The sequence below is a fragment of the Ptiloglossa arizonensis genome, chromosome 1, assembly GCF_051014685.1.
Source record: "Ptiloglossa arizonensis isolate GNS036 chromosome 1, iyPtiAriz1_principal, whole genome shotgun sequence".
Lineage (NCBI taxonomy): Eukaryota > Metazoa > Arthropoda > Insecta > Hymenoptera > Colletidae > Ptiloglossa > Ptiloglossa arizonensis.
The window spans coordinates 11812564-11831007 of record NC_135048.1 but is presented as its reverse complement, the minus strand read 5'-3'; the positions used below and the strand labels follow the sequence as shown (position 1 = coordinate 11831007).

At 41.7% G+C, this 18444-nt stretch overlaps 1 protein-coding gene across 1 annotated transcript in view; it reads left to right on the top strand.

Annotated features, from left to right (window-relative positions):
* Nucleotides 1–18444, top strand: part of LOC143154914 (disintegrin and metalloproteinase domain-containing protein 10) — a 231630-nt gene that overhangs the window by 40920 nt on the left and 172266 nt on the right. The window contains exon 2 of the mRNA XM_076326993.1: nucleotides 7891–8044. Within this exon, the coding sequence (XP_076183108.1) occupies nucleotides 7891–8044 (154 nt within the window). The remainder of the gene's footprint in view (nucleotides 1–7890; nucleotides 8045–18444) is intronic.

Below are 18444 nucleotides of genomic sequence, written 5' to 3'. Positions count from 1 at the left end.
GAGTCATGAGAGGAATTGACACTTCTAGAAGTAGTGCTTTCTTCTCGTAAAATATAAAAGTAATTCAGAAATACATGTTCACATTTCACAGGACAAATCTATATATTAAGATGAGAAAAGAGTCTCCTTTAACTGTATGTCTTATATAACTTAGCTTCTGAGTCATGAATAATCGAAGAAAATGTTCAAAATAACAAGAAGAAGAAATCAATTTTTCGAAGCCAGATTACCAGAATATCTCCTTAAGAGAAACGTAGTACTATGTTGTAGGAGAATGTGGTCAGAATCGAACAATTTTTACTTATTGTTAACTATAAGCCTTCGAAGACCGAGTAAAACGTTCAACGATTCTCAATTTCTCCCAAAGATCAATTTCTTAGCTTTGCACAGTCCATTGTTAGCTTTCGTTAAATGCACGGTAGATTTCAAATAGCCCCAAAATAATTTGAACATTTTCTTCGATTATCCATAATTCGAAAACTAAGGTATCTACGACATACATTCACAGGACATTTTCGACTCATCTTAGCACGTAGATTCGCTCCTTAAAATGGGGGCATGCATTTTTGAATCACCCAGTAATACAACTAACCCCGTTGAATGATAAGGATTGTAGCTCGAGGGAAAAAATTCCATCGCTATTAAATGGACAGTTATTAGAAAGTGATTTTTATTCCGTAATACTCAGGAATATCAATTCGGAGTAGACGGTACACTTAACGTATAACAGCGGCAGAAACAGAATTACCAAAGGTGAGAAACGAAATTAACAAGGATCATCGATCCACAGTTCGTGAATTTTTCCTCGACTCTGTGCGAACGAAATATTGAAAAAGTTAGAGACTACGTTCGTTCCCTTCGTCGAGAAGCGCGCACTTTTGACAAAGGAGGACAGCTGTTCTATTTCTACTACAGTCCGCAACGTGACAGACCATCGATTCTAAATTGTTTCGCACTCGTTAAAAACCGAGTCTTGACCCCGTGAATACCGAATTCTGCGATACAAATACAGACTCGCGGCGCAAAATCGCGGTGTTCTAAATTTAACGAGTCTCTGTACATGTCACCGCGCGACCAAGTTTCGATCACGAATAACTGGAAACCATAAGCTCCGGCAGCGGGAAAATTGCGTCCACGAACTTGCCTTAGTTTCCATACACGAAATTCCCTTGCCTCTCCCCCCACCCCTCCTTCTCCATTTGTCACGTGTCTCGCAAGGTTACTTATTTGTACACGTCCGTGTGCTCGTATCTCGCGACGATAGAACGCAACTGCGCCCCGAATTTACCAGTCTGGGAATGATCGATTCTCAGAGGGGGTCAGCTTGCTTCGACGAGACATTAGTCCTCGCGCTGCGTTTCCGTTACACCTCCACGTTTCAAACCTCCCCCACCCCCATCGACCGGATGTTGGAACTGCTTTGTTGCACGAGCAGGTCGTTGCCAAACGTCTCTGCACAGCGGCAGCTCTTTGGCGAAATCGACTGGGCGAGGGGCTTCGATATTACTCCATCGAAAAAGTAATTTACGACGTCGTTTGGATTTCATCTGGATGGTCTTCGAAATCGAACGATTCATGAAGCGAGATAAAAGCCGATCCCGTTTCCCTATACACAGTTTTTCACCGTCAGACCGGCCCGCCGGGCTGTCAGTTCTCTGCTTTATGCGCTGCTTTTTGCCGGCCGAGACGCGAGATCGCGCGCACGTTCCCAGCTGCAAATGGAAGTTTCGGTGGATCCGATGCGGACCGGGCCAACTTGGAGCGATGTAATTGGGTTTGAAGCGAAAGACGGGGGGGAAGTTTGGGAGACAGTTTCGCGTGGCGAGACAAAGGGGCAAGTTTAAAGCTTCTGTTGAAAGCAGTTTACACGCAGGGATCGTTGTTAAATGGCCTGGGTCTCTCGTCGCAGAAAGATTTCTGGTTGTCTCCTCGGATACTGCAAAGAGCTCGATGTTGAAACGACGATAGAAACCCTCTTCGTTTCACGGGGGAAAGTAAACGAGGAATGAATCCTCGCGATTAAAAGGGATCGAATTCCGCGAGTCACGGAATTGACGAGACACGGTCGATTTACGAACTCGGCGTCGACCGATCAAACACCTTCAAACCACAGACTCGATGGGAATTAACACGTTCGAAATTTGCCTAATGGAATTTAACGCAGAGTTATCGCGAATCTGACCGATTGTAACCCTGACTCAAGTGACACCGACTTGCGAAACCCGTGCAAACCGTGACCAACTTTGTCAAACATTCCACGCCGCGTCGCTAACTAAGGGAAGTGGGCTATACGCTACTCTAAAATTAACCTAGTTTCATCCAGACGTAGATCTGGAATCTGATCCCCACAAACTATCTCCAACTTCGTCAAACACACCACTTCGCGTGTCCAATTCAGGGTTACATGTTTACCAGATACAGCCTTCAATTTACCTTGGATCCGACCCAGTCGCATTCGGATTCAACTTAGACTTAATCGACGAAGTTACCGAATCACCAACAAGATAGACCTGTGTATAATATCTACAATTTGTTTAAATACTCGGCTCCATACGCGTAACTATAGATCGTAAATTAATCAGAGCCGACTAGCCGATTGTGAAATTAGAAAGTAATCCCCACAAACCATTCTCGATCTCGCAAAATATAGACCCAAGTCTAAATAAAATTGAGCCCGAATCAAATTATAAACTCGTCAAACCGTTACGAATTACCTTCGACCGGACCAAACCTCACAGTCCACAAAAAATGAATTATATATAACTTAAACTTTGGTAAAAAAAATTATCAACACGTCAAACATCACAGTCCACAAAAAATTAATTATAAATAACTTAAACTTTGGTGAAAAAAATTATCAACTCGTCGAACCATTACAAATTACCCACAACTGGACCAAACATCACAGTCCACAAAAGATTAATTCTAAATAACTTAAACTTTGGTAAGAAAGTTATCAACTCGTCAAACCATTACAAATTATCCTCAACTAGACCAAACATCACAGTCCACAAAAAATTAATAATAAATAACTTAAACTTTGGTAAAAAAATGATCAACTCGTCGAACCATTACAAATTATCCTCAACTGGACCAAATATCACAGTCCACAAAAAATTAATTCTAAATAACTTAAACTTTGGTAAGAAAGTTATCAACTCGTCAAACCATTACAAATTACCCTCAACTGGACGAAACATCGCAGTCTAGACTCTCTACCGAGAATCGCATACCGAGCTGTACGCGGTTCTGTCGCGTTCTTTTTCAGCGTCCCAAGCTCCGTTAAAAATTCTCTCTACAGCATTTCCTCTGCGGAAAGTGTCACTAGAGCCGGTCCAGATAACCGGCGGACGCGTCACTCAATGGTACACGCGATATCGGCCGGAAATTCCGGATAAATCTGTCGGCGCGCGAGTCATCGTGCGCGAGCGATATCTGCGCGTGCCCGCGTCACCGAAATTCGGCATATCTATTCCCCGCTCGAACGCGAAGTGCCTATCGAGGTGATTTTTTTCCCTCTACGTTGCGCGATCCATACCGAGCTCTGTCATAATTGCATTTGGCGATTGACGCGGCTCGCACCGCTCGTATCGCGACGCTTCGAAGCCGCTGGAACGTCATCGATGGGATTTCGTCGAGGGTTGCACGTGTGATTCGAGAACAATAACGGGTTACGGTTACTGTAATAGGGAACGATAACGGGTCGAAGAAACATCGACGCTGAATTTTTGTCGTGCGAGCGACCGGATGTCCCAATACGCCTGTGATCCGACAAAATGGGAATGATAGCGCGGCAAATGGTATCTGTTGCCGATCGAGAACATTCGAGAAGTATCGAGCGTCCATTTCAACGAAAGAATTGAAAAATAGCCACCATTCGAACGAAAGGACCGAAAAATCGCGCAGATTTCAATTAAAGTATCGAAAAACAAGGTACACGTGTCTTTTTTTAACCGTGGTAAGTTGTAAGAAACGAACTCTTCAAAATTGCATTTCTAGAATGGAAGAACGACCATTCGAGACACGGAGAAGTTTTTCCAAATTTTTAATCGAAAATAATAGTAGTATCGGACCGATGAAACTTTGAAGTGTTATACGATCCTTAAATTGGAGTTTTCACGGTTAAAAAAATTTTCAAATCTTATTTGTTACCATTCTGTGAATGCACAGAAGTGCACTCCATGCATACACAAAAGTATATTTCCTTAAATAGCAGCGATGCACAGATCTCGAAAAGAAAGATTGCTCTGGAAAGTAGTTCCGTGTCGCGTTAGGTCAGACGTTCCAGTCAGGCCTAAGACCGATCAAGAACGATCGAACGTGGTTCACATTCGACTCGTAGAAGCGATTTTTCTTTCGAGCGGTAATGCTACACGTGCTCGCGAGTTTCACGAGCCCTCGAGCACGGGAATTGACATCGGTAGCTAAAGTCACGAACATCGTTCGTGACGTATCGTAGGTGTCGCGTAACGTCCGATCGACCGCGCCCTTGTCTCGCGCGAAACGGTCCCAATTTCGAATTCTCGTTCGATGTTATTTCTTATTTCGCGAAATGTCCAACGAATTGCGACGCGCGGATGTTACGGACGAACTATAAACAGTCTACACCGCGGAGCGATTGATACGTCGAGAAGATGAAAGTTCACGATGGGGTGGGGGGGGGGGGGGGGGGAATTGACTTTCCTACATTTATACCCCCGCGCGCGACAAATATTTGAAGATTGCTAGTTCACGGGAATTTCCGTGTCGCGCGCGCTCGAACGACGCGCTGCAAGTGACAGCGCGCAATTACGAACGTCAAATGTTTACGCAGTGGATAGTTTAATAACGCAGAGCGACGCAGTAACGCGCGACTGATGGAAATATTCGTCCGCCCTTTGTCCTCCCGGTAAATTTAATTCCGGAACGATTTCCTCTCTCGTTGGCTTCGAGGAAAAACGCTCGATACCTCGCAGCGAACAATTACGTCGTTTCTCGGTCTTATCTTCCGAGACAAAGGTAAATTCTCCTCTGGCGCAATAACAACGTAAAGAAATTGTCGATGTTGCGAGCTCCCTTCGATCGTTAGGATCCTGATTATCGCGTATTGTCGCGCGGCCGCGCTAAACTACACGATGTAATGGTTAACCAGCGAGAACTTCCGCCGTACGGCGTCGAAAATTATCCGAATTCCGTCTGACGTCCTAATATCGATCCAACGTGGGTTTCGGAAAATTAGAAACTGCCGCCTATCGATAACTACGAGGCGCAACAGCTGCGGGCACCGATATTGAATCACTGAAGGGCTCCAACGAGGGTTTCGTAAACGACAGTTTCTTCGTTGTATACCTCCCCCTCCTTGCATTGACCCGCGCAATATCAAAGACGAGGGAAATGTACTTTACGAACACCGTATTGCTAATTTCGTAATTCTGTGATAAAGTGATTACTTGAAAATTTCGAATAAATTAAATACCATGTGAAAATATAGTTTACAGGAGAATCGTAAATATTATTCAAGCTGTTGTTTAAAAATTCCGAAAAAATTAGATACTAAATGAAAGTATAATTTACAGGAGAATCGTAAATATTGTTCAAGCTATTGTTCACTGATTTCGTAATTTCGTGCTAAAATAATTGCTTAAAAATTTCGAATAAATTAGATATCATGCGAAAATATGGTTTACAGGAGAATCGTAAATATTGTTCAAGCTACTGTTCACTGATTTCATAATTTCGTGCTAAAATAATTGCTTAAAAATTCCGAATAAATTAGATACCATGTGAAAGTATAGTTTATGGGAGAATCGTAAATATTGTTCAAGCTATTGTTCACTGATTTCGTAATTTCGTGCTAAAATAATTGCTCAAAAATTCCGTATAAATGAGACACTATGTGAAAGTATAATTTACAAGAGAATCGTAAATATTATTCAAGTTATTGTTTATGAATTTCATAATTCTGTGCTAAAATAATTGCTTAAAAATTCCGAATAAATTAGATACCATGTGAAAGTATGGTTTACAAGAGGATCGTAAATATTATTGAAGCTGTTGTTTAAAAATTCCGAAAAAATTAGATACTAAATGAAAGTATGGTTTACAGGAGAATCGTAAATATTATTGAAGTTATTGTTTATGAATTTCGTAATTCCATGCTAAAATAATTGCTTAAAAATTCAGAATAAATTAAATAATATTTGAAAATATGGATTAAATAGTTCTGTATTCAAGTTTAAGTTTCTTGACTAGGACAATGTGTACGAAAGAGGTACGACAAAAGAAACTTTTATATGCCAGGATTGTAATAATAATCAAGGTAAAGGGAAATTATAATAAATTTCTCGGTATTCCATATTGTAAAATTGGGTCTATTTAACAAAATTAAGTGTACAATTGTTCGTGTAGTATTCTTTTTTTTTTGCATTTCAAAGAGATACTTCATTCGAAACCTTTTATTCGCAAATTCATTGAGAGCGTTCAATTTTTTAAAGTTGTTTTAAGACGTTATAGGTTTTTATTAGACGGGTATAAAGTACACTTCCCTCCTCTCCTTCTGGCAGTTCATGGAAAAGGCTCGATACAGCGAGGGTTAATAACGACCGTTATTATACGAAACTTACAGAATTCTTGGAGAATGATAAAGTCGAATTGAAACGGTATTCCAAGGTATATTAATTGTCTCGTTAATTGTTACGGACGTTTCCATCCAATTTTCGCAGCGAATAGCGACGTGCGTCGGCAAAATAAGTCACCGTCTCTCCTCTCGAACCACCTGGGCGGCATTGAAAAGCGAAACGATAATATCTCGAGACTGGAAGCTCGAGGGGTTGAAATCGTTATGGCGTTGCGTGCGGTAAATAGATAAATGCTGACTTGAAGTGCATGAAACGGCGCGATGAAGGAAGATAGGACGTACCGAATCGTGAAAATGTATTACCGCGGAAATAATTTGCATTTAGATCTCTCGATAGGTTGTGCAGAGTATGCGCTCCGGCATGTCTTGGGGCTCCTTTTAAAATTCTAGCGTTAAGTTGTTTTGCACCGGTTCAGCATTTATACAGGATTACGTTAATGCTATTTAAGCCGAGAATTATCGAGTTCGTTCGCTAAAAGGGCTGTGTATTCTTTCGAAATACAGAAATCCATACTCTGTTTGGTCAATCATTGACTCGCACTACTTCTGTCGGTATCGATATCCTTCTTTCACTGATCAGACACAACTGTGAATGTTTTGCGATGAAGAATTACATTCTCTAGAATCACATATAACGTATACATGCCACAGAAGATACAAAATGATTTCTTCGTGCGTGATCGTTGACTCGTACTACTTGCCTCTGTATTGATTGCTATACATAATTAAACAAGGACGATAAACATCGTCTAATGTTTCTTAAATCGAGGATTATCATGTTCATAGTTGCACGAAACGTACTTACACTCGTAAAATTAAGAACACTATTTTATAGAGTGCTCGATTATTGATTCGTACTACTTTCCTCGACATTGTTTCCTACTCGTGATTAATCACGAACGATAAATCACATCCGTAACTTTTTAGATCACGGATTCTCAGTTTCACAGTAACGCGTTTATACTTTTAAAATTAAAAAAATTCTTTTACAGACTACTCAATTGTCGACTCGTACTACTTTCCTCGACATTGTTTCCCACTCACGACTAACAAGGAACGATAGACCGCATCTGAAGTTATTCAAATCAAAGTTTATTACTTTCGAAGTAACATAGAACGTATAAATCCTGTAAAAAGTAAAAAAAAATCGATTCTAGTTTACTATATAATGGATCCGTACTATATTTATTCCCACACGCCTCGAAGCGAACGTAACGTTCCGCGATGGACCAGCCACGATTAATCTAACGTACGGATACTTATTGTGCTTTCAGCGATTACACATGGATCCTACATCAGGCACTACACAGCCGCTTGGTACGACACAGTGGCGCTGAGAGAGCATCGTATCAGAAGTCGTCGTGACACTTCGGCTTCCGGGCATCCGGGGGACGCGACGTTGAATCTACGCCTTCACGCTCTCGACAGGTTCGTAAAACCACGTATTCTTGGTAGAAATGGAAAGAAAAAGAAGGGTGGAAATGGGGTAAGAGGCGGGACGGTGGATGAAACGGGGTGGGCGAAGTAGAGCTTTGTCGAGAAAATGTCTACTTTCTCGCGCCAGTCAAAGGCAGAATAATCTTTCGATGGACGGTCGTTTTTCGCCCGCGCTATAACAGAGGGATATAAATTTTCATTTCGCGTCGACGTCAACTGACAAGCATTTGCTGCGACGTATAAATGGTCTCGATGAAGAATAAACGCGAACGTGGCCGCGGGTTCGACTAAAAATTCCGCTAGAATGTTAACACGGTGAACATGACGGCTTTTAATTATGACTCGGGACAAAAACGAAAGGGCGTAGTTCCACTCCCCACTCCCCATCCCCTGGACATCCGAAGTTATTTACTTACCGTTATAATTATTTAATTCGGTGATCGTCGGGGGTAGTCTCGCGAGTTTACCGAGGTTTTCCAACGCGTTGCATCATGGGTGATTTTATACGTTGTCTCGACAAAATGCAAAGCAACGACTATGCCTCGCGCGAAAGGGTAATTATTTTATGCGCGTGGAAAGAGCTTTCTACCGAGAGCGCAACTTCTGGACGAAGTTCAGACAAAGAAGCCAAATCATCTCGACAGCCAGGGCTCGTTTCATTATATTTCTGCCGTCCGGTGTTGAGTATAATTTAACGCGTCAGTAGTTCAGACGAGCCTCGCTGGAAGTGTCTGAAATAAGGCAGACATTGCGCATAATATCGAAACGTCCGGAACGAAGACAGAAGTGTTTCTTTGTGAAATTATTACACTAACCGTTCGTTAAGTTGATTGCAGCGTAGCGCGTAGTCGGTCGACGTAATTCGCAGTAAAAGCGAAATATTGGAGAGGTTCGAGTTGCGAAATGCAACGGTGACGTTCACTCGTTCGCAGTCTGTAACATTTCAATTGATCAAAGATTAATGTAATATTGTCTCGATGGAAATATCCGATATGAGTCGCTCGTCGTGGATAGATTAAATTTCGGTGTTCCACGGAGAAGTGAGTCATAGGATTCCGATTGCATTCGTTACGAGATGGTAAAGAACGAGGGAGAAATTAAAAATAGAGATCTGTCCTATTACCGATGCACTTTAAATCATTACGTTTATATAGTTAATTATAAACGGAGCGCAGCTGTGCATAGTAAACAGCTCGATGCGCCGGAAATAAATTGAGCGAGGCAACGCAAGGTGGAATATAACCTGTGCAATGAATAAATAAAAAGGCGAATGAATAAACAATCGGTGCTGTACGAACGTCTCTTGATCGAACGATTTCGAACGGAACAAGAAAACAGTATGTCAATGTATTGGAAACACCAGACCCTTAGAAATGGATCGGTGATCCTTCTTAAGTGACAGTTGCAGAACAACTCCGTTGCAGTATGTATACGCATGTTTGTTCGATTCTCTCGTGGCGGCTCGACATGCGCGACGATCGTCGGCCTTATGTGACACCGGCACGACACGGTGGCCATATGCCTCGTTCAGCATCACGATACGCCATGATTGTGTTGTCAATGCCATCGACACGAGTCTCCTAAATCTCTACGTCACACTCAAAAGCACAAACAGCTCTGCTTCAGTGTCGCTGAACCGTTTTCTCATACGGTTCTAGCGTGTCTACTTCTGTTTGCTGGATCTCCCTCTCCAGTTATATGTACAGTTCGCGCATCGAGAGAATGCCTCTGGCGGTGAACCAATCGTATCGAACGTTAAACTGGTCCTTGCTCGATTCTAATACGCAACTATAAACAACAAGTTATTTAAAGTTACTTCCTTACACAACGCAACTCGCGAACGTCGCTCGGATGCATTCTTTCGACTTGCGAACAGTACATATTCTCGCTTCCTTGAAACTTACGTTTGCAAAGATCTCCTCGTGTTTTCTCCTTGTTTTTCGAATCTTCGAAAATATTTTCAATGGCAAGAATATTTGTTCTTGAATTTTACATTTATCACCCCCTTTGTTAGTCCCTTACGACGATCAATCTCCACCAATTTTATTTACTTATATTCTATTTTCTTTACACTACTCGCACACTTCGCATCTCGCAAATATCGCTCGAATGCACTCTTTCGATTTGCAAACACTATATATATTTTCATTTCTTCAAAACTCACGTTCGCTTAGCTCACTTCGCGTTTTCCACACGCATTTACGACATCCGAGAATCTTTTCAACGGATGAAGAAAAATTTGTTCCTTAATTTTGCATTTCTCATCTCCTTGTTGGTCACGTACGACGAATAACCCTTGCCAATTTTATTTACCCATATTTTACTTTTTTCCCGCGCCACTCAGCTCCCTTCGCCTCGTTCACCCTGCTTCTCTCCATCGGGGCGCAAAAACTTCTCACACCCTTAATTTATCAACCCTTCCTCCAACGTAGTCTATTCTCCGGGCCACTTTCGTCCAACCCTTCCCCCGTTGGTGCTACTTTTCCTTTCCTCCCTGTTTCTTCGATTCCCCATCAACCCTCGTTCTTCATCAAACTTCGTGCCGCCTCGTTTTTGCCCACTTTCCAACCCTCCCTCTTCTCCCCCGGACCAGCAACTCCTGTTTTTTGGCCTGACAGTTTCCCTCTTTGCTCCAGTTTTCCCGTCCTCGTCCCCCTCGCTACTGCATCCGCCTCGCATTTGGTCGATACGAGGCAGTCGCGATTCGAGTCGCGAGCACCTGGCTCGAGCGCGTCGCTCGAGAGGGTTGCTGCCCTTTTGTGCGAACACGTTCTCGATTGGATCCGTCGAGAGAAGTCGAGCCAACCTTTGCCACGGTCCCGAAAACCGAGAAAATCGCGTGCAAGTTCGAGAGACTTACCGCGGCCGAAATACCACCCCCTCGCTCGTCTCTCGATCCCCGGTGGGGGGAGGGGGGTTGCAACCGGTCTCTGAGTACTAAATTTTCGTCGAAGCACGGACAGCGAAACGGAAGAGGGAAAAAATACCGGTGGAAGGTGGTGGTAAAATTTATAAACGCTCGCTACGGTCACGATCGGCGCGGGCCGGGTTCGAAGAGGGTTGTTCGGGTACAAAAGGGTTGCACGAAGAGACGGACACGTCGGATGGTTTACGAGGATGTATCCGTTTCACGATTTTGCGGATGAACCGTATCGTTTGTTCCTCCTTGAAAAGGAATCCTCAAGGGGGGATAATTTCGGGGTGACTTGGTACTTTAATTCCGCTCGGTGGTGTCTCTGTTCTCCATGCACGGTTTCTCGTGAATAAATATACCGGAATACCTGGGAATTTACATCCGTGTAACAATATTTTATTCGAATACGGGGTCCCCCCACCCGGTTCGAGGTATCAAATTTCCGCGACGTTTACCATCTGAAGAGAAAGAGAACCGAAAAGTTCCAGCGAACCTTTCCAGCTACAGGCGATAAAACTTCGTTTTTATTGTCTGATTCGGTTATGGAGGCCGACGGTGGGGCAGCTTTACGATGGACGGAGTATCAAACTCCGGGAAAAACAACTGGAATTCCACCATTCCCCCGATAAAGCTAAGTAGCGAATAAATTCAGGGATACGGTGACCTCGTATCTCTATCAGTTGTCGTACTAACCCCTCGAGCACATCTCGAGGGGGTGACACGTGTATAGCGTTCGGGTACAAATAGTACAGAAACTGTACACGAACAGTTTCGAAATATGGGAATAAAAAATTCATAAATTTTCCCCACCCCTTATCGGTATTTTTTTTATTTCACTCTCCATTTCGCCGAATAGCCGATCGATAGGCTCGAAAAGGTTTGAGGAAGATCCCACGATTGATTCTCCCCTCGAAAACGATACTCGAAGCACGGTAACTTTATCGTCTATGGTAGGGGTGAAGGATTGCTCGGCAGCCACCCTTAAAAAGAACATTACACGGCTAAAATACCGATTCGCGAAGGGCTCGAACGGTTCCCTTCTAATCTTCCAAACTTCTCGGACGTTTCACTTTTTCACAACTCCGAAAGGAATTCGAAACGATTTTACGAATGAATTACCCCCACTCCGCGTCCCGTAGGATCGCGAAATAGAGAGAAACTCGACGTGGCAAACAATTACCGGGCACAATTTTGATTTTACGCTCGTAATTAAAAAGTTGTCGACAGGAGGTACAAACGGGGATTGTTCACTGAGAAATACAGGGTGCAAGCAAGGGAGAAAACATCCCTTTATGATTAACCCGGTCTGAAAAGGGACGGTTAAAAGCGATTGTCATCGCTCGAACAATGGTATCGCGATGGAGACGGACCAGTTAGCATTATTTTCTAGTTAAGTCCAACCCCTTTTTCAGAGGATTCGTGTTTCTCGCGCAACCCTTCCCGCGACGGGGAGGGAGGGAGGGAGGGTGCAATTAAAATCGACAACGTTCGCGTTCATTGCATCGCGCTTCATCGTGCTTCTGGTTTTCTTTCGTTACAGGCGGCACGATTTAATTGGATTGTTCGTTAATGAGTTCCTTGAACGATAATCGGTCGAACTGTTGCGAATAAACTGGCGGCACGCTTTCAATTAACCATAATATCGGCACTTATTGCGCTCGTGCCAATTACGCCCTCTAATTATAGAAATTCGTATGTACCGATCGGCGGAAGGGCACCCCCGAGAGGGCGGAGGAATCAATTCGAAATCGATTCGAGTGGGATAAACCGGGTAGTTACCCTTCGAGAGGCGATACGCCTCTTCACAGATTTTCACCAATCAAAGATTTGTCTGTCAACCATTTTTCTTATCTCATCGTGCAAGTATTAGCGAGCTTGAATATTGCATTGTAGTAGACCATGATTTACAATTTTATTTACTATATTCTGTACGCAAGTATATCATTTTGTATATATTTTATTAAGTGTCTTATTTGTGCAAGTATTAGCGAGCTCTAATATTGTATTGCAGTAGACCTTGATTTAGAATTTTATTTACTATATTTTGTACGCAAGTATATCATTTTGTACATATTTTATTAAGTATCTTATTTGTGCAAGTATTGACGAGCTCTATTACCGTATTGTTAGTAGACCTTGATTTACAATTTTATTTACTGTATTTTGTACGCAAGTATATAATTTTGTATATATTTTATTAAGTATCTTATTCGTGTAAGTATTAGCGAGCTCTATTATTGTATTGTTAGCAGTCCGTGATTTACAATTATATTAATTATATTTCTAACGCAAGTATATCGTTTTATATATATTTTATTAAGCATCGTATTTGGTTTGTGTGATAGGAAGAATACAAGAGAAAATGTTATTTCTTCGGAGCGAGTAAATAGTACGATAAATAAATTTTCCTCGATGTCACATTTCCCGAGATTTCGAGTTCATCGGTATTTTTCATATCATTCTGAGCCTATCACGGTGAGCTCGGTCTCGGGAACAATTTTTTTGCTCGTAATATTTGCCCCTCCCAGACGAATGTAATTTTTCTTTGAAATATTTTTCTATCGTCGAAAACAGACGAGATATTTACGGCGGTCGAGTCAAGATGCCATTTATTAAACCGCCCTCTCTGGAACATTTTAAATAAATTTCCATCTTTCGCGAAAAGTAATTCCAGCGGTACGTAAAGAGACGTCGCGACGCGGGGAAGGGAGAGAGAGAGAGAAAAAAAAGAGAATGTTGTTCGCAAAAGGGAATTTATCTTAATTACCACATGCTCGTCACCCGGCGAAAGGTCGTGGTGGAGAAACGAACACGTCCGAGAGCATTAATCAGTTACGAAACGTCGCTCGCAGGACGATAAACTGGCAATGAGGAGGGGAAGAAGTGCCCTTCACACGCCGCGCTTTTCCACCACCTTCCCCCCTCCCCGTCTGTCCCGTGCACGTTAAGGTGTCCCTTCCGTGAGTGTATATTACCGAGGGAACGAGGTTGTTGGGGGTGGAGCGCATTACCCTTGCAACTAATCCCATTTCTCAATGGTACATGCATCACTCACCGCTCCTGACTAATCGTCCTTTCGAGGAGCCGGGTGTTGCTCTCGCGTAAATTGAGCAATAACGTGGTAACGCACGGTCCGACGATAATTTTCGCGGCACGATACAGCCACCCGTGACTAGGAATTTCCGTAAATATTCACGTTTCGTCGAACAGTTCCAATGGAACGATCGTTTGGGAATAATTATACACGGTTATCCAGCAGTGGTGTTTTCTAAACATTAGGATTTCTTGCACGTTTTGGAACGAGGGAAGAGGTACTTACAAATATAATTTTTTGTTTTTCCGAGATAAAGGTATTAACAGTCTCGTTGAGAGAGGGTTCGTTTGTATTGTGTTCGTCGTTAGAGGCGTTTTTTAAACATTCTTGGATTTCTTCTACGTTTTGGAACGAAGGAAGGGGTACTTATAATTATAATTTTCTGTTTTTCCGAGATAAAGGTACTAATAGTCTCGTTGAGAGAGGGTTCGTTTGTATTGTGTTCGTCGTTAGAGGCGTTTTTTAAACATTCTGGGATTTCTTCCACGTTTTGGTACGAAGGAAGGGGTACTTATAATTATAATTTTCTGTTTTTCCGAGATAAAGGTACTAATAGTCTCGTTGAGAGAGGGTTCGTTTGGAAGTGAGTGTACAGAGCGATCCAAATGTGGTATCATGACATTTAGACATTTTTATTGGCTGAAGTAGAAGGGAAAAGATTCTAATAAATATTGGTTCGTTTTGTTTCTGAGAGAAGGATACTTGGATCGTTTAGAAGTGACAGTAAGAGCGATCCAAAAATGATCTTACAAAATTCAAAAATATCTACAGGCTAAACTAGAGGAGAATAAATCTTAATAAATCTTAATAAATGTAGTCTTTTTATTTTCGAGACAGTGATACTTATATTTTCTTTATTCTTATATTTCTTTATTACTTTAGAGGTCTTTTGGATGTAATTATAAGAGCGATTCAAAAGAAATGGCATGAATTGTTTTAATTATTCTACACGTTAGAATTATCTACGGAAAGATTAAAGTAAATATCGATTCTTTCATTTTTGCAAATATATCCTTTGAGTATTTACCTTTTATGTGAATTTCAAATTAGTCTTGTAGGCATTGTTTGCATTCGTATTGTTTCGCTTGTTGGCAACGTTTTGTGTGCTTCGAAATTTGAACCGTGTATTAGAGTGTCGTGCAAAATGAAAGTGGGAAATATATGACGGGATGCTTTCGCCGTGGACTCCGAGGAAGTCTTCTGAGGGGGTTAAAAAGCACTCTCTTGCATTTTCATATTAAATAGAAAATAATTTTCCTGTAAAATTTAGTCGTGAGTTCAAATCTTGAAAAGTATTTAGAAGATTGTCCACCTTTAATTCGACGTAACGAGTATACGTACGTTATTTCTTTTTAATATATCTCGACTTACTCCAAGTATTAATTAACATTTTGTAATTGAAGTATTAAATCCCTACAGGCTAAAAGCAAGTGTAAATAAATGAATTTTTCGTAACGAGAGCATATAAAGCTATAACTTCGTTACAGAGCCAATGGGCGAATAAATCGATTAATATTCCCATAACATTCGCTCGCTCTAATTCAATTTTGCATAAATGTCGAACGACGTGGCATTAGTTACCCGGCTAGCATTTAAAGTTAAATTAATTGATAATCAATAGTCGATAATTATTAGGTAATTTGGATCGAGCGGAAGCCTAACAAAATGCAGAACGCTCTAATTAATTCGAGTGGACGTTACTCCGAATCGGCAAGCTTTCGCGAATGGGAGACTTAACGCCACCCTTTACCATTAAACACACATTACTCCATTCGTACCCGGAAACCGTAGAAAAATTCTTTTGTACATTTCCTCGACTCCCTACGCTTCTTTAATCTCTTAAGAACTCGGAAAGACTATAATTCTAACTACCGCATTCTTCAAAAGATACGGTCAGTGTAGACCCGCGAAAGATTGATATTTTGTATTTTTCGTCAAAAGTAAGTTCACCTATTCAACTGTGAATTGTTACATTTATATCATTCTAGAAATTTAATTCTAAAATTCCCAATTTTAGTACATTACAAAGTCTAAAATAGTTTAAAAACTGAGTGTACATATGTGAGTCCATATTCCAGAGGAAAGCGGAATAAATTTGATTATTATTAAATCTCGTTAAATCACGCGAATACTACTATTACTAATAATAATCGAACGTGTCTTAATTTAAGAAAATCCTATCAGCAACGATCGATAACTCGACCGGATATCATTGAAACCGTTCTAAGAATGTTACTGCGATTGGTCCAGAACGCTTAAACGATTTCAAGAACTTTGACAAGTCTGTATTATACGCTGGTATCGAATGCAACGCACGACCGCTGTGTGCAGCTCGCGAAGGAACCGCTGGACACTCGTCGAGTATGCAAACGACAGTCGCGTTAGACGCGGAACAACTATTCCGAACTTTGGACACCGCGCGCATAACCGCACGACGTTACTGCCCAGATAGGAATATCGTGTACAGATTTGCATCGGACGTGTCGTGACGTCGCGCCAGACGTCGTTTGCTCATCTCACCTAATACAGTACGATACTTCGAGTTGTCACAATGCGTATTCCACAAGTCGTTGCAATCTTCGCCCCTTTGACAATCGCAACTAACGTTCTTCGAGTTTCCACAATTTCGGTTTCGGAGATTGTAACAGTTTCTGTCCTTCGAGTTGTCACACTTTGAGTACTTCAAATTGTTACGTTGTTACGCCTATGGTTACAAAAACGATCGAGCCAGCGATAAATAACATCACTTTTTCGCAACAGTTACCTGTTCTTCAGGTTGTCTTCAGTTTGTATTACCTCGAGAAGCAACACTATTATTTGCCATTAATTCGTCGACAAAGGCGTGATACACTTAGGTATACAATAAAAAAGGAAACGTAGTAAATCAAAGTATTTTAGAACTGCTGAGAATCAAACGTTTATCTAACCGAATTGGGCAATAAATTGACAGAACTTTCTGTTTCGTTTACGTAACGAAAGCAACGATTCGATGTTCCTCGCATAAGCGATCGCGTTGAATTTCCACCGACGTTCTACTTCACACGAATCCGAGCAACAGGTTTTCTGTAAAAAGGTTATTAGGTGAACACGAGTTATCGCGGACACTGATTGCGTTTACGGCCGATGGTCGCAAAAATTGTGGCAACTTGTTATTACGATCGCGTCCGCGGCACTGCGTGTACCCTGTGTCAAGAGGAAACTATCGTTCCGTGGTAAAACGTACAGAAAAGTAGTTTGATCTCTGTTGAAAACTGTTCTTGAAAATGTGCAATCGATCCGAGTGAAACAAAAATTCTAACTCCACGGTCAGCGTTCTAACAGTTCAGTGAAACCGGCACCATGAAACCGTACCATACGAGTGTCAAACTTTCCCCAACATTTTCTTCTTCGCTCGTCCGTATATCAATATCGCAACTTCCTACGGGGAAACGTAACCCGCTACGCGAAATGTAAAGAGTCACGGATTTATGCGCTCGATATGTCGACTGTCGGTGCTCGTTTCGTAGTTTGGCGTCAGCGAGGCCGTGCCTCATGGTTTCCAGGGAACAAACTTTCCTGTACACGGCTCCCTTAAGATTCACCCGGCAACCTCACGTCCCGACTTACATAATGCAAGGCCGAACTTGGCAATCTCGCGGATGAACCTCGTGGAACTGTTGATTGTCGCTTTCCAAAGGTGCTGTGGGGGAGGTAGGCGAGATCCCGTAAACTAGCCCCATAATGAATTGCCCCGGGTTTGCATCTTATTACAGGGTAACTGAAGAGTGACAGCAATTTTTTTAAAAGATGCGTCCGATCGATAGTTTCGAGGGGCAAAGTGCGCCAGAGATGTTTAACGAGACTACTGTAATCACTCGTTGATAAATTGTGTTTCTACTACGATCATTATATTCTGTTTACTATGATCAGAGGTTTATAGAGGTTATTGTGGAAACAGAAACAGATGTAGTCAATTTTGGGTACATTTTAAACGTTTTTCAGGTGTTTGTAAGATTACAAGGACAGTTAAAGTAGTTCTTGGAGAAATTAATTATAGTAGATTTATATGTACAGTACGTCTGCGAGAAGATTGCGTCTGGATGCATGACAAATACTACTAAGTCAGAAGCTATTTTTTTAGGCAAGGATGTATGTGTATCTCTCATTTGCATACTTGAGGATATGGGCTTTAAACGAATAATTCGTCAGAATTCTGAATGCAGTCTCTTGGTGTGCATACTGTATATGTGTGACTGTTAACACAATTGCGTCTAATGAATTGATTGAAAAAAATTTATATTTAAATTTCGTATTCCCACCTCAAGATTTTGAGGAAAGTCGATTCATAAGTAACGATAGTCTAGTGAGAGTTTAATGACAGTTATCTCTTGTAGTTTTTCAGTT